The sequence below is a fragment of the Schistocerca gregaria genome, chromosome 5, assembly GCF_023897955.1.
Source record: "Schistocerca gregaria isolate iqSchGreg1 chromosome 5, iqSchGreg1.2, whole genome shotgun sequence".
In the NCBI taxonomy this organism is placed as follows: domain Eukaryota; kingdom Metazoa; phylum Arthropoda; class Insecta; order Orthoptera; family Acrididae; genus Schistocerca; species Schistocerca gregaria.
Genome location: NC_064924.1, coordinates 631,570,249 through 631,595,822, shown reverse-complemented (window position 1 = coordinate 631,595,822; position 25,574 = coordinate 631,570,249). Strand labels below are relative to the sequence as shown.

General features: G+C 39.4%; 1 protein-coding gene across 1 annotated transcript in view; it reads left to right on the top strand.

Moving 5' to 3' along the window:
* LOC126272208 (BTB/POZ domain-containing protein 6-like) overlaps positions 1-19,444 on the top strand; it is an 83,885-nt gene extending 64,441 nt beyond the window's left edge. Inside the window, exons 6-8 of the mRNA XM_049974892.1 lie at positions 17,776-17,941; positions 18,298-18,686; positions 18,790-19,444. Of these exons, the coding sequence (XP_049830849.1) occupies positions 17,776-17,941; positions 18,298-18,686; positions 18,790-19,155 (921 nt within the window). The 3' untranslated portion in view covers positions 19,156-19,444. The remainder of the gene's footprint in view (positions 1-17,775; positions 17,942-18,297; positions 18,687-18,789) is intronic.
* The last annotated feature ends 6,130 nt before the right edge of the window (positions 19,445-25,574 follow it).

Genomic DNA, 25,574 nt, shown 5'->3' with positions numbered 1-25,574 from the left:
GTATTTTGCACATAAAACTGCCCACATCCACACGGTATTTTGTATGTACCTCATGATCTGAGGCCTACATCGTCTTTTGTAGTCTGTATTAGTTGCTGGGTCTTCGCTGGGTGCATGAAAATAGTGTTGATTTTATGTATTTTCAGGTGCCGGCTAATCTTCCCTGTTATTGACCCACAAAACGGTAAAAACCGTATCTTTTGTTTCTTCTTCAGAGGGCTTGTGTTTTTGTGGCTCAGATGAAACTACTTGTGAAATGTGTGTGTAGTTGTGACTTTTTCTTGAAAACTTCATCTAAATGGCTCAGTTACCTCAGCAGATTTTTGGCATCTGAGATGGTTTCAGCTCAATGTACCAAAGTCCTCGGAACAGACTGTTTCTGTGCTGGGTGATGGTAGCTGGTGTCGTGCAGATACTGATCCGTGTGGGTGGGCTTGCTGTAAACTGAGGCGCTCATTGGGTTTGTGGCGGACAAGGACATCCAGGAATGGCAAGGAGCTGACCTTCTCTACTTCTTTCATGAACTTTATGTGGTCATGGATGTTGTTGATGTGTTCTGGGAACTCTTCCAACTTTTCATGTCCATGATGCCATTGATGAAGATATTATCACTGTAGCAATAAAAACAACTAGGCTTTGCAGGAGTGGTGTCCTCAAAATGCTCCATAAAGATGTGGCTACAATTGGAGATAAAGGGCTCCCCATTGTGATGCTGTTCATCTGGTTGAAATAGTCTCCACTATGTAAAAAATACGATGACGTCAGGGAATGTTTAAATAAATCCAAAATGGTGGTGTTAAACAATCGGTACAGAAAATTCATAGAGTTTGTGACAGGTACACATGTGAAAAGGGGATCACATCAAAATTAAGCACAGTATCACCCTCACAAAGGTGTAGATGTTTAATTCGATCAGTGAAGTCATCAATGTAGTCCGCTGTATTCTTTATATTGTGTGCACAATGTCCACTGTGCATCAAGAGGAAGCTGGCCAAATGTTTTGCAAGTCTGTAGGTCGGCCATCCATTGGTGCACACTATAAGGCTTGTATCCTTCTTATACACCTTTGGCAGACTGAAGAACATGGGTGGTCTGTATTCCTGAGGGAGGTGGTTTCTAGTAGCCCTCTTTGAGTGATGACCATTTGAGTAGCTCCAAAGAAGATTGTGTTTTTTAGTGTTTTGTGGCTCAATAACAGGGTAGTTAAGTCGGAGCATGAAAATATGTAAAATCGACACTGTCTTCAAGCCCCCAGCAAAGACCTAGCAACTAATGAAGACTACAAAAGACATAGGCCTCAGAACACATGGAACATACAAAATACTGTGTGGGTGTGAGCAGTTTTATGTTGGTCAACCAGTCTGCACTATTGAACAGTGTCACATAGAGCCACAAAAGGTGTTCCTGCCTATGCTATCCCAAAAAATCAGCATGCACTGGAAAACAGACACTGTATTGCATTTGACAAGACCTACATTATTAAACAGACAGACTAATGGCTTCTGGGATAGCATCCTCAATAAAGTCGGTGTATTACAGCTGGGTACAGCCTGGGATCCTGTGATTGGGCAGTTGAAGCGGGTGCAGCAGTCATGCCACAAAACCTTGCCAAATATGGTACACGACTGCGCACTAGTAACGTCAATGGCGGTGGTGATGCAGTGACACTCACATGATGGTCAACCACTTGACATTGGCAGAGGTGGGCTCTGCCGAAAATATGTGGGGGCAGCTTGAAACCCAGGAATATTTTATTATTGGATATCACTATAAAAGTATGCATTCGTACATAACTTCTCAAGAGATTTAAAAAAAAAAAAGATTACAGTTTCTGATGTGTGTATGAAAGTAAAGAACAATTATTTTAACTTAGTTGGAAGAAGATAAGGCATGAAGAGCAAGCTGAATAAGAAAATTATATTAATTTATTGAAGGTTCATACATATATATCTGGAGATGTGTGCTTTCTGTAATAAACTTTAGAAATTAAGATACAAGTCCTTTCCTTGTTGCAAAGAACTAACCTTTTGTATCCTATAATTCTTGTCTTTCTTTTACACTACCGTCTTTTGAATCAATATTCAACTGTCTTTTTCAGTCCACACTATTGTCTACAGTTGGCATTATCAAATGATGAATGTCCTTCATTTTCTTGAGCTTAATCGATACTGGTCCTCCATAAGCCTTTTGTAAAGAGAAATTTACATGGTCTCCTGGAATCCAAAGGCCAAATGTGTGTTCAGTGAAACCTACTATACAATGACATACCAATAAATGATCTCTATTGTTACAACACTCGAAGTACATAAAATTTAGGTGTTGCAATGAGACTTTGAGATAGGTACAGTTTTACCTTGACTTTCTAAAGACAAACCAGTGCTTCGATAATATCTCGCCCAGTATTCAGAAAAATTAAGATTATCTTCTGTAGAAACAAGTTTTACAGAAAAGTATTGTTCTCTATACAATCTACATACTCTTTGACTGTATATACACGATCATTTGTTTGAAGCATTAATTTGATCAGCCCAAAATTTCTGTCACAGACATATGAATGTCCTCGTAATGGAAAATAGCACCTGACTTTCTCAAATCATCTACTATCTGGTAGAGCTAGGCAGTAGCACATCATAGTACAATTCTGATTTTGTCCCACGCACCTATCCGAAAATGAAGACTTTCACTTAAGCTGGCACATGATGATTTTATCAGTCATCATTGGAGGAACATACTTCATTTGTTCCTTCGCGAGCAATCCCTTCGTTGTAGACATAGAAATAGCATTTAGTTGTTTTCATATTGGTTATACAAAATGCATTCACCAACAGTTGTCGCAAGGTAGAAGACTCCTTGGACTGGAATTTCTGAGACGGGCAAATTGCATGTAATGGAAGCACAGATGGAATACTCCATTATCTGTGCAGTCTTCTTTGCTCTGTGATTGTGAACCATATATTCTGCACAGTCCACCAGTTTTGCTGTATCATTTAATATGTGACTTCCAGTTTTCACCATGAGGTTCTCACGTCACAAAGTACCAATTTGAGGTTGCCCTAAAGTAACATTAAAGTTTTTATTCAAATGATTAAGATAACACTTGTAATGTTCTGTAGTATTAGGGTGTGCTGCTTGGTATAAATCAAACCTTTTTTTTTCTTCCTCCACATTTAGCCTGGCATCTAAGCAAACATGGTTACTAAATGGATAATGGCTAGTGTACACAGGAAGTGAGACCATGTGGTCATGTACAGGTTTTACAGTTTGTGGTAGTACAGCAGCACAGTTTTTATTGCTGACACCTTTCATATCTTGTGGGCTTCTTCCCTGTAGGAGTACACTCTGAAGCCACCTCTCCAGTATGCCAAATAAGCTAACAAAAGCTATCTTACATACTTGGGTTTGCTTGCTGTTGATATAACATTATACGTGTAACTTGCTGATTTTCATTTATTTAGTGTAGAATTATGATGTACTCTTCTACTCCAAATGTTCGCAACTGTTATCAATCCACTTAAAAATATGTCTTGTTCATCTTGTGTTGGAATGCACTGAAATGATGGTGTAGGTCAGTCTGCTGCTCTTTGGTTATTTTCTGCAAACACATTGTTGTACTAATAAAGGTAGCATTACTACTGTTTTATAGAATTGTTAATGTGTAGGCCTATCACGTAAAGAGTTCTGTTTTACTGAAGCAAAATACAAACACACAGATTTTAGGTTATGTCACATTGCCTGCACAATTCTCCCATTTGTCTGGGAGGTATAACTTTTCGTGCATTTTCAACATATTCAGTCCCTTTAACTCCTGTTAATCACATTAGCTGATCATTTCCCAGTGATCTATTTTTAGACTCTACTGCTTTTTATTTTTTCACTAATAAAGGGGTAACATATTTAATTCCAATTATTGTATTATAAACCTACATTATTGATAGTAATTGTTGTGTTTTTTTTATTAGTGATCATGCAAACAGTGGGATTTTTCTTATTTTTATAATGATGCAACAATTGCCGCACTTACTTTTTATATCCTTCCATTGTTTGTCAGTTACTTCTTGGATCTGCTGGCTCTTATTTGCAGGAAAAAGTTCATATAATAGTCTGCCATTGTTGAGCAAACATAAAGACAAATGATCTGTTTTTAGATCACTGTGAGAAAACATTGTCTTCTGCTGACACAGCTGTAATAAAAGCAGCACAATAATAGCATTCATGTCTAGTAGCGGAGTTGAGGTGCGTTCACTGATGAAGATGTGGCAGATGATGCTGCAACAGGTACTGTGGATGTTTTGGATCAGTGGAAGTTTGTTTTCAAAGTACTAGAAATTCATGTTTGGGGACTGGGTGGTGAAGATTGAATAAACTCAAGAAAACAGAAGAAACTTTGCAGCCAACTGCTGACTTACAGTAAAATGAAACCAAAACCATTTGAAGTTGGAGAATATATCTTGAATTTCAATAATGCAGGTGATTATCTCATTAGAGAGGCCGTGGGATATGCAAGTTATTCTAAAAACATGTATGACTTCTATTTTGATGTTGAAGAACCGAAACTATATCCAGGCTTACTAATTTTGTCAGGGTACCACAGATTTCCATTAGAAACAAATAATTGGTCTGAAGATGATGACTTAGGACTGGAAATCTTCAAAAAACTATGTTGCAAAAGATATCAGAAGATAAAGTCTGTGCCGGCCAGGGTGGCCGAGCGGTTCTAGGCGCTATAGTCTGGAACCACGCGACTGTTCCAGTCGCAGGTTCGAATCCTGCCTTGGGCATGGACGTGTGTAATGTCCTTCGGTCAGTTATGTTTAAGTAGTTCTAAGTTCTAGGGGACTGATGACCTTAGAAGTTAAGTCCCATAGTGCTCAGAGCCATTCGATAAAATCTGTAATACACTTCAGTGATAATTATCAAGCTCAAGACAACAAACATGATAGAGGGTTGAAGGTTAGGCCACTAATTAAAAAGATGTAATGAGTTCTTCCAGCAGTTTGGTGTATTTTTGGAAAACTTGAGCACCTATGACAGGATTGCGAAGACAGTTCACTCGAGGAAAGCCAATTCGATCTGGTTATAAACCATGTGCCTTGTGTGCTTCTAATGGTTACTGTTTAAATTTTTATTTGTGCTGTGGCAAAAAGTGACAAATAAAATTACTGGCCATGCTGTTGGGTCTAGGGTAGTGCTAAATATGCTTGAGAGTATTGAAAATTCTCGGGATCTTACTATTTACTTTGACAACTATTTCATGAGTGGGAATCTCTTGCTTCATCTGCAAAAGATTGTATTTAGGGCAACAGGCACAATGGGAGGAAACAGATGTCAAAAATGTCCTCTTCAAAAAACTGGAAAAATTGCATCGTGGCACTTACGACTTTGCCTTTGATACAAGTGGTGAAATCCTTTTTGTCAAATGGACCAATTTCGAGGAGCCACTCACACAAGTAGGTGCAATAGAATAGCTAAGCAGAAACCAACATTTAACAGCCACAGCTTGTGAAGAATTGTTGTTTTTGTGGTCTTCAGTCCAGAGACTGGTTTGATGTAGCTCTCCAAGCTACTATCTCCAGTGCAAGCTTCTTCATCTCTGAATAACTACTGCAACCCACATCCTTCTCTTCATCTCTTGGTCTCCCTCTACGATTTTTACCCTCCACACTTCACTCCAGTACTGAATTGGTGATCCCTTGATGCCTCAGAATATGTCCTACCAACCGATCCCTTCTTCTAGTCAAGTTGTGACACAAATTCCTTTTCTCCCCAGTTTTACTCAGTACCTCCCCATTAGTTACACGATCTACCTGTATAATCTTCAGCATCTATTCTCTTCTTGTCTAAACTATTTATCATCCATGTTTCCCTTCCATACGTGGCTATACTCCATACAAATACTTTCAGAAAAGACTTCCTGACACCTAAATCTATACTCAATGTTAACAAATTTCTCTTCCTCAGAAATTCTTTCCGCGCATCTTTACTTCGACAGTCATCAGTTATTTTGCTCCCCAAGTAGCAAAACTCATCTACTACTTTAAGTGTTTCATCTCTTAACCTAATTCCCTCAGCATCACCTGATTTATTTCAAGTACATTCCATTATCCTCGTTTTGCTTTTGTTGATATTCATCTTATATCCTTCTTTCAAGACACTGTCCATTCCATTAAGGTGCTCTTCCAGGTCCTTTGCTGTCTCTGACAGAATTACAATGTAATTGGCAAACATCAAAGTTTTCACATGGGGGAGTTGAAAAATAAGTTTCCCCTGTCGACTGTGGTCAGAATTGTGTGTGAAAGAAAGGAAAAAAAAAAAAAAAAGAGGAGAAGATGGTAAAGATAAGACATATCTTTATTTTTATACATAATTTCCAAGTACATTGAGACATGTCATACTGCTTTATAAGCTTCAAAAAGCCTTCCAGGAAAAAATCATGGCATTGCATGCGGAAGAAGCATTGAACGGCTTGTTTGGCACATCAACATTGCTGCCAAAGCACCTTCCGCCGAGTCTTCTTCAAAGCAGGAAACGGATGGAAGTCACTTGGTGCGAGACCCGGACTGTAAGGCGGATGGTGTAGATGCTCACAGCCAAGAGTTGCAATATGGTTTAGCGTTGCCGTTGCCGTGTGTGGTCTCGCATTGTCATCCAACAGCCGAACACCAGATCTGAGAAGGCCAGGCCACTTTTTCCGAATCACCTTTTTCAGTTTTGACAGAGTGGCACATTACTGCGCAGCATTGATAGTTGCATCCTCCAGAAAGTCCAGCAGCAAAACTCCTTTGGCGTCCCAGAAAATGGTGAGTAGCACTTTACCTGCGGAGTGCTTTTGAACTTCTTTTGGACAGGTGATGACGGATGTTTCCACTCCATGGATGCGGCCTTTGATTCAGGCATATAATGGTGGACCCACATTTCATTCCCTGTCACAATCCGAAACAGAATGTCTTTGCCAGATTCATGGTAATGCACGAGCTGTTCCAGGGTGAATACCATGTGTTGTTCCAAGTGTGTCGGGGCACCCATAGTGCTGACACCTTCCTGTATCAAAGAATGTAGTGGATAATTTTGTGAGCTCGCTCATGTCCAATTCCAGGTTCTGCCGCTACTCCGTCGATGGTGTTACGCCAGTTCCCCTTAATCATGTTTGTAGTGGCTGTGCGCGTCTGTCCAGGTCTTGGTATGTCCTGCACTTGGTGACGTCCATCATGGTCTCCACACCATTTGTCTTGACATCACACTTGGCCCATACACCTCAACAAGGTGGTTATGAATTTCTGTGCCTGATACTCCATGAGCCCATTCATAGTGGATAACAGCTCTCACTTCTGCCTTTGACCACGACTCCAAAACACACCTTCTCTCCATAGCTCCGTGAAAAGACTGAGCGGCTGGCCTCCAGTTTTGCACAGGCACTGCGACAGCGCTATCTTCTGGATTCCGGTCGACCTCTACCCAATGGTATATCAGTGTCTTGCATGTGCGTATTCACTGCCGTCGCCCCTCGCCCATATCACACAACTCTGCCCACAGTTGACAGGAGAAACTTAATTTCCATCTCCCCCTCATATTTCTTCTCCATGGATTTTAATTCCTTCTCCAAATTTTTCTTTTGTTTCCTTTACAGCTTGCTCAATATACAGATTGAATAACATCAGGGATAGGCTACAACCCTGTTTCACTCTCTTCCCAACCGCTGCTTCCCTTTCATGTCCCTCGACTCTTATAACTGCCATCTAGTTTCTGTACAAATTGTACATAGCCTTTCGCTAACTGTGTCTTACCCCTGCCACCTTTAGAATTTGAAAAAAGAGTATTCCAGTCAACATTATCAAAAGCGTTTCCTAAGTCTACAAATGCTAGAAACGTAGGTTTGCCTTTCCTTAATCTATCTACTAAGTCGTATGGTCAGTATTGCCTCGCGTGTTTCAACATTTCTATGGAATCCAAACTGATCTTCCCCAAGTTTGGCTTCTCCCAGTTTTTCCATTCGTGTAAAGAATTCATGTTAGTATGTTGCAACCGTGATTTATTAAGGTGATAGTTCGATAATTCTCACACCTGCTTTCTTAGGGATTGGAATTATTATATTTCGCCTGTCTCATACATCTTGCTCACCAGATGGTGTAGTTTGGTCAGGACTGGCTCTTCCAAGGCTGTCAGTAGTTCAAATGGAATGTTGTCTACTCCCAGGGCCTTGTTTCGACTCAGGTCTTTCAGTGCTCTGTCAAACTCTTCACACAGTATCATATCTCCCTTTTCATCTTCATCCTCTTCCATTTCCATAATATTGTCCTCAAGTACACCCTTGTAGAGACCCTCTATATACTCCTTCCACCTTTCTGCTTTTCCTTCTTTGCTTAGGACTGGCTTTCCATCTGAACTCTTATGTTCATGCAAGTGGTTCTCTTTTTGCCAAAGGTCTCATTAATTTTCCTTTAGGCAGTATCTATCTTTCCCCAAGTGATAGATGTCTCTACACCCTTGCATTTGTCCTCCAGCCATCCCTGCTTAGCCATTTTGCACTTCCTGCTGATCTCATTTTTTATGTTTCCTCCTTTCATCAATTTAATTCAGTCTCTCTTCTGTTACCCAAGAATTTCTATTAACCCTCGTGGTTTTTACCTGCTTGTTTCTCTGCTGCCTTCACTATTTCATCTCTCAAAGCTACCCATTCTTTTTCTACAGTACTTCTTTCCCCTGGTCTTGTCAATTGTTCCCTTATGCTCTCTCTGAAACACTCTACAACGTCTGGTTCTTTCAGGTTATCCAGGTTCCATCTCCTTAAATTCCTGCCTGTTTGCAGTTTCAATCTACAATTCATAACCAATAAATGGTGGTCAGAGTCCACATCTGAAAACGCCTTACAATTTAAAACCTGGATCGTAAAACTTTGTCTTACCATTATATAATCTCTGGAACCTTCCAGTGTCTCCAGGCTTCTTCCACATACACAGTCTTCTTTCATGATTCTTAAACCAAGTGTTAGCTATGATTAGGTTATTCTCTGTGCAAAATTTTGCCACTCAACTTCCTCTTTCATTCCTTACCACCAGTCCCTATTCACCTACTACTTTCCCTTGTCTTCCTTAACTATCTGAATAATTTCTTTTATCACATCATACATTTCTTCAATATCTTCATCATCTGCAGAGCCAATTGGCATGTAAACTTGTACTATTATGGTAGGCGTGGGCTTAGTGTCTATTTTGGCTGCAATAATGCATTCACTATGCTGTTTGTAGTAGCTTATCTGTGTTTCTATTTTTGTACTCCTTATTAAACCAACACCTGCATTACCCCTATTTGATTTTGTATTTATAACTCTTCATTCACCTGACCAGAAGTCTTGTTCCTCCTACCACCGAACTTCAGTAATTCCCACTATAACTTTAACCTACCTATTTCCCTTCCTAAATTTTCTATCTGCCTGCCTGATTAATGGATGTGACATTCCACTCTCCAATCCATAGAACACCTGTTGTCTTTCTCCTGATAATGACGTCCTCCTGAGTAGTCCACGCTCGCAGATCCGAATGGGGACTATTTTACCTCCAGAATATTTTACTCAAGGCGATACCATCATCATTTTACCATACAGTAAAGTTGCATGCCGTTGGGAAAATTTATGGTCATAGTTTTCCCCTTGCTTTCAGCCATTCACATCTTAGCACAGCAACCAATCATACAGACTGTTGTCCCTGCAACTATGAACAGGCTGCTGCCCCACTTCAGGAACCACATGTTTGTGTGGCCTAACAGATACTCCTGCATTGTGGTTGGCAAGATCCATGGATCATTGGAGGGGGAGGGGAGGTGAAGAATTAACAGTAAAAATTTAAATATAGAAGTAGACCATCATGACTGCTTTGTTGGGAAATATATCTCAGGATTTCTTGGAGTTCCGATGATGACTTGCTGCCTGCTATCTGAAAGTGTCTATCAATTGCTGAGTGTGGGTCGGGTGGAGGATGACTATTTTTATGTCAACACACAGTTCCCAAAGATGTCAGTCTGCTGGTTGCAAATGCAAACCACTGACGTTTTGTAAGACATGTTACATTACCCTTTGAACTTAACCACATAAAATAAATATGAACAATGCAAAAGCACAAATTTGTGGCTAGAACTGAAACAATGACAGGTACATAAAGTAACAACACTTTTTCTTCTAAAACTGAAAGAGTTGTGTAGTACAAAAATACAACAATGAATAATATAATGAGTATATGTAATTTTGTTTAGTATACAAAATTCAGCTGTGCAAATTATAAAGCTGTAATAATTTGCTTATGAAAATGAATGTTCGACAGCAATAAAAAAATCTAAATGAGTAAGATTAGATACTGCGTTTCTCCAGCAGTCTATGTATGGACAGGCAATTCTGTTTATCTGAGTACTTAAATAAATTCTTTATTTATTTTTAATGTTATTTTGACATCACTATATAATATAAACATAAACAACATTGTTATTAAAAATTGAGAGGTAATAGGTAAAACTTATACTTCTCAGAGTTTTTGCTGCTTTTCAATTTCTTCCGAAAAACAGCTATGTTGATTCACAATCAGTAGTTCATAATCCTTCCACTAGAATTATACTAATGTTCATTATAAAACAGCACTCCTGTCCAGGACATGTGACACTTAATAAAGGAACACAATTTTATCACACAAGGAGTAAAGAACAAGTCATTTCTCTGTTGACAAGATGCAGCTACCTTATGTTAAGACAGACCTGTATGTAACTCATTTTTTGCATGAAATGGACATGTTACCTTTCTGAAATGACTGATTCAACTCAAGAAAGTATATTTTTGAGGAAATCTTAACAGCACTAATAAGAGGGTATAGTAACTCGAGGGTTACTGAAAAGTAATACCTACAAATTTTTTATGTGAAAACTCTTCAACCTTTTTAAAGAAAACATTTATTTCACAACAAAATCACCCTGGTGTCAAATATACTTCTCCCAGTGAGAGACCACTTTGTTGATACCATCACTGTAGAAAGTTTGTTGTCGATGGGGCCACAACCTCATCTCTGCTTTCAGTGTTTCATCAGTATGGAATTAAATCCTTGAAGATATTCCTTCTGTTTTGGAAACAGATAAAAATAATATGGAGCAAAGTTGGAACTGTATAGAGGATAAGCAATGACAGTGGACGCAAGGTGTCAGATTGTTGCAGCACCTGTGTATGGTCTGGCATTGTCATCCCTCTATACAGGTTTCGTTATTCCAGGGACTTCAAGTGGAGTCACATTTTCTGTGATTAGAAACTTGATTACAGCACACTGACAGTTACATTACACATCACCATGTTACACCCTACAGTTCAGAGCCCTCTAGTGGCAGGGGTTACAACTTGTGTCAGTGAAGTGGGAAAGTCAACAGAATAATGTCATATTTAATACCTCAAATGATATTAAGAACAGAATAAAAAAAAGGAGGCATTACATTTAACTTCACCCTTGTGTTATTTAACTTTGCAGTTCTATAGAAAATACAAGTGTTACACACATTGGATTGAAGTTGACAGTCCTTAATAAGCTCTCATTAATTACCTGATACAGCTTAATTTTTCAAACACACTTCATAATACAAGAACTCCTGTAATTCATGTACTAATTAAAGAACCATAAGTAAAATTTATTTAGGACAACTGATTATTTAGAAAGGGGGGGGGGGGGGGGGGAGACTGGAAAGACATTCTGCAGACATCCTAAACAAGGCAAAAATAAAGCATTTGTTAAAAAGTCAGGAAAGCTGGAAATGAGAGCCATATTTTGCAGTTGTCTTCTAAGGGCACCATACTAACACAGTCCATTTTGTACATCAGCTATCTCAGATTACAAGTGTATTGGCACAATTCCCCATTAGTTGCTCTCTTCTATTGAGATGTTTTCTCACGCAGCAGGAAAAGAGTATTATGCTTGATATTATGTAAATGGTGGAAGTTCAGCAGAGATGGGTAAGTTAATACTCTCACAGTTCTACATGGCTGATAGTTCTCTTTCCCTGTCCAAGATTATTCATCATCTCTAATGATGTCAACCGTGCGGATGAGATAGTGTGCCGTGCGGATGAGATAGTGTGTGTATAAATCAAGAGGTGGTTAAAGTAGTTAATTATTTCTAGTATCAAGATGTCTCTCAGCGAAAAATATTCACTATGCCATTTGAGCGGATGTACCCCTCTTTGTGGAACCTATCAGTAGTTGTGTGACGTTATGTAATTGTCTAATTTTATTTTGTGAAGTAGTAATGGTAACAAGCCATGTAGTTGTAGTGCTATTTAAGGAAGCATGGAGTAATGGTCTTCCATACAATAACAATATAGGAAATACTATTTCAGGAACAGATGTGTTTTTGTAAACTTCTGAGCCGAGTATGTCCTACGGTGTTTTCATATGTTGTATTGCATTTACACAGAATTTTCTTTCAAGAGATCCAATTTTTTTTTAATTTTTTTTATTTTCTTTGCATTTGTTAACTGGTATTGCACATATACACTTCTCATTCTTATGGTACTGTGATCTTAATTACAAGATCTGGTGGTGATAATATCCAAAATGTTTTATTACAAAACAATGTTAAGCAAACTATATGAATTCACAAGAAATCATAAACTCATTGAAGGAAGTTATTGCCTTAAATAATCATTTGTATCAACCCCATTCTATCATGGTTTTAGTTTGTTTATGCAGATAGTCTGCTCATTGAAACACCAACCAGATGCTGGTTGCGTGGAATAATATAATTGTGTTAAAGTGTCAGAAATATCAACAGTTTTTCAGTTCTAAAGTTGAGAATAAAAACAGGTAGGTTATAAATTTCTAAGGAATTATCATTGTTACCACTCTCAATGGCTTCCAAGAAAAGCAGACATTGATGTTCAGAATTTTATGAAGCAGATTGTATTTTAATATTTTTGATTTAAAATGGTGAATTTGAGTACCCTTTGTAAATGTGCCTTTCTAAGTCTTAATGGTGTTTTACAAAAAATCTGTGTTCCACATACGGTGGATATTTGGCAAAGTATGTGTAAGTGCACAAAAGAAATTCATGCACATAGTGCAGTAGATCACATCTTTCCAATTCAAAGAAACACATTGTGCAGGAAAGAAAATCAAGCACTTTGATGTGCAGTTAGACTAAAGATCATGCCTTAACTGTTCTTAAAGCAATTCTCATAAATAAATGTCAAGTACGACTTTCTATTTTTCATATCCTCATCTTCAGTTTCATCTATATGATGAGAACAAGAGAAAAAGGCTTAAAAAATTTCCACATATGTCATTCTTAAAGAGGTGTTAAGTCTGTAGAGGATATTTGTTAAAGAGGTACCTGGAAATTCGAGAGAGTTGCACTTGTTGAAGTAACGAGTGTAGCAACACTGTGCATGAACTGTTAATAATATTGTCTCCCATTCAGAGTGCAGAAGTGTTACGAGCATCTGTAGTGAAGTTGCATTTATCAAGTACATTATGAATATGGGCTAGAAAAATATGAGCAATGCTGCAATGAGATATTATGCAGAGGTAAGCAAAACTGCTACTGTAACTGTAACGTATGAAAAGTTACAATGGGTTTACATACAGGGTGACACATGGGAGACAGATGGTTTTGAACTGCATAGTACTGAGGGCGTAGTACTGAGGGCGCAGTGGTGGGAGGTGGTCGTGGTGGAGACAGTTCTGATCCACACAAGATGCCATTTCATTTACTCAGTCACTATGGAGCAGTGGGACTTGCAGCGTCGAGTGTTTTCTGTGACAGTTTTGTGAAAAGTGGTGAGTCTATTATTGCTATGTAGTGATTGTTTTGTGCGCATTTTAATGTTAGTCGACATGGAGCTGTTCCGAGCCTTAACACAATCCTCAGATGGGTAGAAAACTTCAAATGAATTGGAAACACACTGGATAAGAAGCATCCTGGCCTGAGACACAGATTAATGACACCAGAAAATGTTGGAAGGGTAAGGCAACGGCAGTCAGAAGCTCTGGGCGGTCAGCTAGAACTCATGCCAGTGAGTTACTAATCAATCGTGAATTGGTTAGAAGGATTTTGCATAAAGAATTAAAATTCCGTTCCTACAAAATGCTCATTGTCCAACAACTTAAGGGAACTGATTTTGCTGTACGAGAAGACTTCGCTTACAGAATGCAAGTGATTTTGGGATCGAATGAAAATGAAATTATATTGATGAGTGATGAAGCTCATTTTCATTTAAACAGGACCGTGAATAAGCAAAACCTACGTTACTGGGCCCCAGAGCAGCCACAACTTATCCACCAGCACACTCAGAAAATGTAACAGTGTGGTGTGCTCTTGGCTCTGTTGGCATTATTGTACCTTAATTTTTAAGAGAATCAGGCCACAGTTACTGTTAATTCGGTTCGTTACATTTGTGTACTTGAAACATTCTTGAAACCAGAACTAAGAAGACGACAAATCCCTTTAAAATGTGTTTGGTTCCAGCAGGATGGGGCAACATCGCACACCGTAAACACTTCAATGACAGTTCTTAGACGCATGTTTCCTGGCCAGATTATCTCATGTTTTGGCAATGTTCCTTGGCCTCCCAGGTCTCCAGTATGTGACTTTTTTCTGTGAGGGTACCTTAGAACTGTGTCTATATCCACAAACCACGAAATTTGGACGAGTTGAAGAATGCAATCATTGAAGAAATTACTGCCATCCCTGCAGAGATTTTAGTCTGTGTGATGGAGGATTTTGAGAAGAAACTTGAGTTTTGCATTCAAAATGATGGACATCACCTTGAGGACATTATTTTTCACAAATAACTTTGTTAACTAAAATGGCAAATAATGAGCTTTGATTTTGTGTAAATAAACATGCATGTATTTTAAAGTTGGCTGAGTATTATTTCATTAAAAACCGCCTGTCTCCCGTGTGTCACCCTGTAGATCATTCCTCGTACAGGTGGCACAGGTTCTTTTCAGCAGGTCCACCAAGAAATAGAAAATGATGCTTGCATAGAACTATGGTCAACCTCAAGAACAGCTGACATTGTAGAAAGAGCGAAGTATTTTATGAGGTCAGACTGTTGACTGGTAGCAAGTAAAATCTGAATGTGTTTAGCATCCATAAAATTTTAACATGGGATGTGGACATGTAGAGATGATTCTCAAAAATCTCATATCTTAGAAAAGCAAGTCTGAAGAATGTATCTCTATCTTCTGGACCATCTTCTGCTAGACAGAACTATTGTCACATTAACACAGGTGACAAATCAGATCATATGATCCCGAGACAAAACACCAAACTTAGGAGTGGCACCCTGAAAACACTCTCCCATCCCAAGTGAAAGAAAATGAACAATTCCGAATTTGATAGTCAGGGGAACCACCACAAACAAAATTTGTTCCTCTAGTACAAATTGTCAGTCAAACTTTACACTAGGAAGTTTTTGACAGACCCGGGAAAAAGATTGGTTAACTGGATACACCTAGATTGGTTAACTGGATACACCTGGATCATGAAGTTCAACAAAGTTTCCTGTTACATGGAAATATACATTAATGAATTTTTGACAAGAAATACCATTTCTGTGGCTCTTATTCCCCAACTGTAAAACCACTGAAGAGGCATCAGTTTAAATAGTGTCAAGAATGCAGGTTTTGTATAAAAAGTAATGAGGCTGATGCGACTGTAGAGGGTTGCCTGGCCCCGAATGCACGGCGTGCCAATCGCCTACAGGTTCTTGTCTTGGCAGCAAAGTCGTCGGTTGTGGTGCAACATGCAGCAAACAATCGAACAATGTTACACCATCACGTTTTGTGTGAAACTAGGAATATCAGGTATGGAAACTTTGGATATGTGTCGGAAAGACTATGGCAATGATTGCCTGTCAGAAGTGCAGGTTTTCAGGTGGTTGAAGAGCTTTAAAGAGGGCCGGGACAGCGTTGAGGATGAGGATCACTCTGGACACCCATCAACCAGCAAAACTGACAAAAACACCGACCGTGTGTGTGTGTTTTATTCAAGACCGACCATCGGATGAGTGTCAGGATGACAGCAGATGACCTCGGATTTGATAAAATGACAGTTTGCATCACCACCACCTAAGAATTGTCGATGAGGAAGATCTGCACCAAGATCGTCCCGAAGATTTTGTCAGACACTCAAAAGCAAGCACATGGGGACACCTGCCAAGACAGTATCTAGAGCCTTGAGGCTGATCTGGGATTTTTAGATAGCATTAGCACCGGGGACGAAACTTGTGTGAGTGCAACCCGGAGACAAATCAAGCACAGGAGTGCTGATTGTATTTTTCGAAGTCGGACAGGGTTCATCATGAGTATGTGCCCAGGGTCAAATTGTCAACAGTGCTTTTTATTGCACAGTGTTCAAGAGACTGATAGCCAGGTCCATCGCGTGAGGCCAGCCATCACTGATGACTGGAAGCTGCATCATGACAACACGCCGTGTCACACCTGCTTCATGATGGCAAGCTAGCTGGCCAAGAAAGGGATTCCAATAAATCCCCAGTCGGGGTACAGTCCTGATGTGGCCCCGCGAGACACTTTGTTTTGTTTCCCAAACTAAAAACTTCCCTGAAAGGACACTGGAGGAGGTCTAAGCCGCCACAAGGAGGGCTTTGAAGGCCATCCCAGACTCAGCGTTTGAAGCATGGAAATATCACATGCAGTGGGTGGTTGACTCTCAAGTACTAAGTGGTTGTAGTGATATTTACAATAAATTTTGATTCACAAACTCAGTCTCATTACTTTTTATACAAACCCTGTAGTGTAATAGGCAGAGTAGCATTCCAGCAGAAGTACTGTATCAACTGGAAATAAAAACCCAGTGTTCAGGAACTGACATTTGGTTTCATGCAGAATTTTCTCCTAACATGCAATTCTTTACATCAAGACTTTGTTATGTGTATCATCAGTTGAGAAGAACTCACAAACACATGATGGGACAAAAATAATAAAAAATATATGGAAATTATAAGAAACAAAAAAATTATGTATTTTTTACATGGTAGCCTCATTATTACAAAATAAAAGTATCTCTGAAAAATGGGTGGACATATGGCATACCACATAACAAAAATGTAGGTTTCTGGCTTTGGCATGGTAAAATATCAATAAAAAGAAAATAGCTGCTATTCATATGCTGTTGAACCTTACCAGTCTAGTAATTTACCACAGAACAGTTCTTACTCCTGAAAATTAAGAAAAAATGACTTAATTCTTTTTGCCATTGATTCATTCATTCAAATATCCTGTTATTATTATTTGTGTCTTTTTACTTTTTCAGACTGAGATAAATTCATTTATTTATTTATTTGCTTCTTAAAAATATCTTTCTTGTAGTTTCATCTTTAACTTTAAATGCTTTTACACAATCTTATCAATACCTTTGATCAGGAATTTCATAATTTTCATACTTCTGTGATGTAGTTGTTAAACTGAAAGGAACACTAATTAGTTTTGAAGGACATCATCTGAAAGCTTAGCTATGTTTTCAGTCTTGCTTATGTGCTTATTGACACCTCAGTTATACAGTTGTTACCTTCCTTAGTCCTTCCATTGAACAAGTTTGGTTTCCAACATCAAGTGTTTGCACTCAGTAAAGTGTGTGTGTGTGTGTGTGTGTGTGTGTGTGTGTGTGTGTGTGTGTGTGTGGTTTCCATTTTCTTGTCATAAAAAGTACATAAGTCCTTATACCTGAAGCTAATTGATGTGTGTGGTATACGTATTGATGTGAAGCTTTTATTCTGGTACAATTTCTCTTACAACCACAGATAATTTGCTCTGAAACAGAAGCTGTCCTGCGTGAAGGCAGTTTTGAAGACATTGAAGTTTCAACATTAGAGACAATTCTTGATCAAGAAGAACTGTCTATAAATTCAGAACTTGAATTGTTTGAAGCAGTACAACGCTGGGCAGCAGCGGAGTGCTCTCGTCGAGGTAAGAATGTCTCAAATTAAATTTCTTATTACTACTGGGCAATCATATTTTTACATAATCTTTTTGTTTTCTTGCTAGTCTGGGATTAATTACAGGAGGCAGATCTGAATAGCTGTTTGTAGTAATTGTTTGTTTTGAATGTGAAAGAAGTCACTTTAAATATCTATACTTTTCATTTTATTATTATTTGTGTAGACAAGAAGGGGAATGAGATTAAGCATAAAAGTCCTTCTTACTGCATTTATGTATAAAGATTTGTTTTTGATATATGTATTTGTATCTACTCAATAATTACAGTATCATGCAGTAGGCTTGCGCTGTGCATCAGATTAACTATCATTGTCCTCCATTTTCAGGTGTTGATATCAAATCCATGCGAAGTGTGCTCGGTTCTGCTATTGGAAAAATACGGTTTTTAACACTTACTCCAGCAGAATTTGCGGAAGGCCCAGCACTTTCACCCCTTCTAACTAAAGATGAAAGTTTCGCCATTCTAATGAATATATCTTCTAAGACAGCAACAAAAGTTACTCTTCCTGAAAGCTTTTCCACATGCAGTGTACCAAGGAAACGACCAGCAGGTGAAGATAAGCACATTATTCAGCTTCCAGGAGAAGCCCGAGAAGGTCAGAAATACTATTGCTTACGAAATATTTCACCTCAGCCACATGGCTATAATACCAGCAATCTGGACTGCTCAGTATCCTTCACTGTCGACAGAAATATCTGTGTGCTCGGAGTTCAGGTACTTGGTAATCATTTTTACTCACACTGTGTATAGTTCTTTTAATTGTCAAAATGACTTAAAAACTAAATTTGTAAATTACAATTCCTTATTTTGTTGGCAGGTTCCTACACAGATATGTCCACCACCGCCACCATTCCGATATGATGGCCCACAGTTGCACGAATCTTACACAGAGGTCATTTACGCACACCTTCTCGATTCTGATGGCAGTCGACTGACTTACACGCATGTCACTTCACGAGTTTCTTATGCCTCACTTGTTGAAATTACATTTGACCGCCCAGTGTATATTCAGAGGAATAAAATTTACAGAGTTGGGGTTGTCCTCAACAAAATGGGAAGGTATCCAATGGGGACAGGTGATAGACGCATTGTGTGTGGTTCAGTGCTATTTAATTTTTGTGTAGGACCTGACATTGATTCTGTTAGGGAAGGTATAATAAAATCTATTGTGTTCACATACTGAGTGCCTCAGGATACAGTGTTCTTGTATTAAGTCAGTAAAAGGTACAAAATCAATAGAAGAAGATTCTATTTACAAGGTACAAGTGGAACTTAATTGGTATGTGTGTGTCACAGTGACTCAAGCCATTACACCTTATAGCAGCATCATATGTAAAGTAATGATTACAGTTGAATTTAGAATTTAATTTTCATTGATCCTGTAGTCGCCTTTCACAGCTACAAGGAGACTGTCAATTGTTTACACAACTTTTGAGTAAAGCAAAGCCTTTTCTGTTTTAGTTATTAATTAACTTTTTGTATGCTGTATTTGTCAGTCATAGATTTTAAAAAAGACTACAGTGTGTAAGCATATACTGTCATTGTGTTGTTAGAAACTGTAGACATTTAGTTTGTGCCACAAATAGGACAGCTGAGGTGTGTATGGAGAAACCTGTCATGTATAAGAATTTCCAACCCCATGGAAAGCAAAACCACTGACATTGTTGAACGTAAACTTACTTCAGCATGGCAAGTGAAACTGCACTATCAATTATAAGCTCAGGAATTGCAGTACCATAGTAAAGGAAAACATACACCTGGCTATATACTTGTGTCTGTGTCTTTTGCAGGCAGTGTTCTTCCAACTGAGCTTATGAAAGTGCACTCGAGGATTTCGGGCAGATTGAAACTTTGAATCTGTCTCCGAGGTATTTTCAGGGGACTATTTTGGAAGAGCATTACCCATGAAGGACAGTATTGGTTCAAGTCCTCACATGACATGTAGTGTTAATTTAACAAATTTAAACAATCTAAATACAGAAATGTCACAACAAGCAGTGAACAAATACAGTGGTTCCTTTTTGTGTCAAATGATCATTGTTGAAGAATTGCTGCATGTTGTTAAGAAAACTATTTTCACGAGAAATTTCTCTATAATTTGATGATAATTCGAAATTCTACTTGCAGAGTTTGTAGATGCTGCTCTACAGAACTGTTGTTTGGCTTTCTGTCATTTGAATTTTCAGTGTGACAGCACTAAGAATACAAACTCTCTCACTTTATGTTATGTTTTAAATGTTGTTTCCAACTATTGAATGTGTATTTTTATATACGTTTAAAATGTGGAAAGTACAAGGTGGAATAACAACAATATTATGAAAAGGATAGATTGCTACTTACCATATAGAGGAGACAGAGTTGCAGACAGGCACAATGAAAAAATTGCTATAGATTTGAGCTTTCAGGCAAAACACCTTCTGAAATAGAAAACACACACGACTATTGTCTCCAGCCCCGTGGCCAGACTGCTACTGCACCTGGCAGGAACAGCAATCTGGTATAGTGCTGCTTTTGGGAACATGCAGGTATGTGGTGGAGACCATGTAGGGCTGTTTGGTGGTGGGGGAGATAGAAAAGTAGAGAAGGGGAAAGAGATTGTGGGTGTGCTGGCGGAATAGAAGGCTGTGTAGCGTTGGAGTGGGAACAGCCCAACCACCCATGGCCATTGCAACTGCAGTGAGGACCAGTCCTATCCCAATTACTGAGGGTCTCACCAATACCTTCACATACTGAAACTACCCTCCCAACATTGTTCAGAAACATTTCTTCCATGTCTTGTCTCTCCAGTCATCTACCACCTCCCACATACCCACTGTACAGCCACAAGGAGCCCTCCTTTCCTTAGTACTATCCAAGACCAAAGCAATGGACTCACATTCTCTGTCAGGCTTTGAAATACCTCCTGTAATGCCCTGAAATGAGAACCCGCTACACTGCCCACACCTCCCACAGTGATATTCCATCACCCACTGAATATGCACAGTGTCCTTGTCCTTGTGTACTCCACCTCTCTTCCCAGTCCCTTGCCTCATATCTCTGCAATAGACCTAGATGCAAGACCTGTCTTATGGATCCTCCTCCCACCTTCCAGGTAAACGACACATCTACAAGGGTTGTTTTTTAAGTAAGGGCCGTTCACGCGTATAGTCCCGTAGTTCACGCGGACGCCGCAACAAGCCACCGCGCCACTTGCCAGCATCCTTCCCATTCACACTGTTGCAAGTTGCAGCTCTGTAGCTGACGTGTATGCATCGCTGTGCTAGTTTATAATGTTTACGATTATTGAATCGCCCGCCGCGTGTGAGATACGGTCAGTGATACGTCTTTTGGCCGCGAGAAGCCTATCACAGCTGCAGAAATTAATCGTCTGTTAACAGAAGTTTATGGCTTGAATGCAATGAGTGAAGGTAAAGTGTGTCAATGGGTTAGAGAGTTTAAAAATGGCCATCAAAACATCCATGACGAAGAACGCTCAGGCTGGCCCTCTGTGATCACAGATGATTTGGTGGCTGCAGTCAAAACAAAGATTCGTGAGGACAGAAGATTCACAATTTCCACTCTTTCTTTGGAATTTCTACAAGTTTCAAGATCAGTTTTATACAAAATTGTGTCTGAAAACCTAAACTTTAAGAAACTGTGTTCTCGGTGGGTACCCAGACTCCTCACAGAGGACCACAAAGGTAAGAGATTTGCCACTTCATTGGACTTTTTGATTCGTTACGAGGAAGAAGGGAATGACATGCTGAGTCAAATTGTCACTGGGGATGGAGCATGGGTATCCCATATCACACTCCCGAAAGCAAGTGACAATCGATGGAATGGCGACACAACCTCACCCGTCAAGGTCAAAGCCAAACAGATGCTGTCAAAGCACAAGATTATGGCAACTGTGTTCTGGGACCGGCGCGGTGTTTTGCTAGTGGACTTTATGCAACGAGGAACGACAATCAACTCAGATGCCTACTGTGCAACTCTAAAGAAGCTCCACAGAGAAATTCAAAACAAAAGGTGCGGCATGCTGACAAAAGGAGTTTTGCTCCTGCACGATAACGCTAGGCCTTACACCTCTCAAAAGACTGGATTTGATTGATTCTTTTGGCTGGGAAGTTTTGGACCATGCACCATACAGCCCCGACCTTGCTCGTAGCGATTTTCACCTTTTCCGGTATCAGAAACACCATCTTGGCGGGCAGCGCTTCAATGACGACGATGAAGTGAAAGTGGCCGCGTGAACTCTTACTCTTGGCTGTCGGAGCAGGCGGCCGAATTCTTTGAAGAGGGAATTAAAAACTTAGTTGTACGATATGACAAGTGCTTAAATAAACAAGGCAACTATGTAGAAAAATAGGTAAAAGTGTGTAGAATCAGAAAATAAAAAGTTTTTTTTTACAAAAGTATTTGTATCTTTTTTTAAAAATAAAAACGGCCCTTACTTAAAATACAACCCTCGTATCCCATCAAAGGCAGGACTATCTATGAAAGCAGTCGTGATCTGCAAACTAAGCTGCAACTACTGTGCTGCTTTCTTTGTGTGGGTGTGTGACAACTAACAAGCTGTCTGCCCGCATGTATGGCTGCCCAACATGATGTGCTACAGTTCAGTGACTGCTTCATTGCTTTTGTCATCTTGATCCTTCGTACCAACACCAGCATTTCTGAATTGCACAGGTGGCAACTCTCCCTGCAATATACCCCAAAGTCTCCTAGCCTCTGTGCCTGAAACCTTACCTGTCCTCTTCCCTCCTCACATTCTAGCACAGTATAATTCTGCCTATGTACTGGCAGCCCCCCCCCCCCCCCCTCCCGTACCATGCCCCCACAGCAGCGCCACCCGTCCCTACTCTTCCCCATACACATCAGACATAGGTGCACAATTCACAGTTCGACCACATTGGCTGCATCACAACTTTGTACATTCCCTGCTCTCCCTGTAAATTGTCGATTCCCTGGTTTTGTATGTTTTATGGAAGCCTTGTTCCTTTACACCACTGTGTATGTTTTCATTGTTTATGTGTAACTTAGGGACTTGGAGTTTATTTTACATGTTGCATTTTTTTTTTCTGTGGTTTTATTTTTGATTTAGTCAGTGTACTACATGTGTATCAAATCCATTGTTTCTAGCTATTTTATGGTTTAATTCTTGCAAATAAGACCATGAACATAAAATTAGATATGGGCCCACTCAGAGGTTTATTAGCAATCATTCTCATTATGAACCTTTCATAACGGGAAAATGACACTGGTACAGAAGGCACTATCCACCAAACAGTAAGGTAGATTGTAGAGTGTATGCATTTTTTTGTTCAGTAGAAACTTGTTTATACTGTGTAAGATGTGCCTTAGAGCAGCTAGCTTTTGGTTGCTGGGATAGTTGGAGGTGCCTGTGGATGTTTGATTTCTGTATATTTTGAAAGAATGTTTGTCGCTTTCCTTTATTATTTGTATCCCAAGAAAATTTAGTGGGTCTTTTTCTTGTTCAAGGGTGAATTCAACTATTTTCTGTGCCAGTATATGATTTTAAAATGTTGGCTAAGGTTCCTGGTAGTTGGAATCCCAGGGGTAGTTCTTCACTTTGCAGTTAATGTTCATCCTGAAACTGGAAGTAGTTTTGTTCATTGATCCATTCTAACACACACATTATTTCTATTATTCCTGTGATGGGGATGGATGTACATGTTTTCCATGTCGAATGAGATCAGTGATACCCTTTTTTATATATACACGTTTGGCCATGTGGTGGGTCTGGGGTTTTCTGAAATTTATATAACTGGTCTCATATATGTTATGTATTTTGGGTGGATTGGTTGCAGTGTGATGGTGCTTGTGAGTTCTGTGTTATGTAGTATTTCTTATGGGTAATTTTCACATTTTCATGCAATTGTGTGGTGTTGACACAAAGTATTGTTCTTTCAAGTGCTGTTACATTTCTGCATCTAAATAGATATTCAACAAGCCAGCATACGGTGCATTGTGGAGGGTACACTGTACCACTACTAGTAATTTCCTTTCCTGTTCCACTCGCAAACAGAAAAACGGAAAACAGGGAAGAACTGTCTATAAGCCTCCATATGAGCCATAATTTATCATTCTGTACCTTATGTGCAGTGTATGTTGGTGGCAGTAGAAACATTCGGCATTCAGCTTCAAATCCTGGTCGTCTAAATTTTCTCCATAGTGTTCCTCGAGAAGAACATCGCCTTCCCTGCAGGGGTTCCCGAAGCATCTCTTAACACTTACATGTTGTTCAGACCTGCCACTAACAAATTTAGCAGTCTTTCTCTGAATTGCTATTATGTCATCCTTTAATACAACCTGATACAGATCCCACTCTGTACTCAAGAATAGGTTGCATCAGCATCCTATGTGTGGTCTCCTTTACAGATGAGTCACACTTTCCTAAAATTCTTTCGATAAACTGAAGTTGACCATTCACCTTCCCTGCAGTTCTCAAATGTTCATTCCATTTCATATCGATTTACAATGTTATACCCAGATGACATGATTGTGTCAGACAGAATACCCTGATCATTACAGGTTTGTTTTTCCTACTCATCTGCATCAACATAATATTTTTCCACATTTAGAGCTGGCTAAGTCGTCTTGTATCTTATAACAGTCGCTCAACTTCAACACCCCACTGCACACAGATTTCTGCCAATCCTGTCTGCCACAAATCATTTATGTACATTGAGAACAGTGGTCCTATCACACTTCCCTGTGGCACTCCCGATGATAATTGTGTCTCTGATGGACATTCACCATCGAAGATAACATATTGGGTTCTATTACTTGAGAAGTCTTCAAGCTACTTGCGTATCTGTGAACTTATTCCATATGCTCATATCTTCGTTAACAGCCTGCCAAATGCTTTCTGGAAATCCAGAAAACACTCTTCCTGTTGCCCTTCATTCACAGTTCACAGTATATCAGTTGAGAAAAGTACAAGCTTAGTTTTTTTTTTTGCACGAGCGATGCTTTCTAAAACCATGCCAATTCATGGAGATACGCTTCTCAGCCTCAAGAAAGTTTATTATATTCGAAACTGGGAGTATGTTCAAGGGTTCTGCAGCAAACTGAAGAAGTAATTTTGCGGCTCTGTTGTTTTACCCTTCTTATATACATGAGTCATCTGCGCCTTTTTCCTGTCACCTGGGGCTTAGTGCTGGGTGAGAGATTCTTGATTAATGCAAGCTAGATAATGGGCCAGTGTTGTAGAGTTCTCATTGTAAAACTGAATTGGGATTCTATCCGGACCTGTGACTTATGTGCTTTCAAATCTTTCAGCTGTTTTTACGCGCCAGGGGTCCTTATTACTATGTCATCCAAATGGGAGTCTATCTGATGGTCAAATGATGTATGTTTGTATGAGGGTGAACAATTTCTTGTTAGCAGAATTTAAAACTTCAGCTTTTGTTTTGCTATCTTCAGCTTCCATGCAGGACTGAATCAAAGCCTTCGACCCGCTGAGCGATTTTACATAGGACTAGAATTTTCTCGGGTTTTCTGCCAGATCTTTTGCTAAGGGATGATGGTGGCAGTTGTTGTATGCTTCATGCATAGATCGTTTGACAGATGCATGAATCTCTACTAACCTTTCCTTGT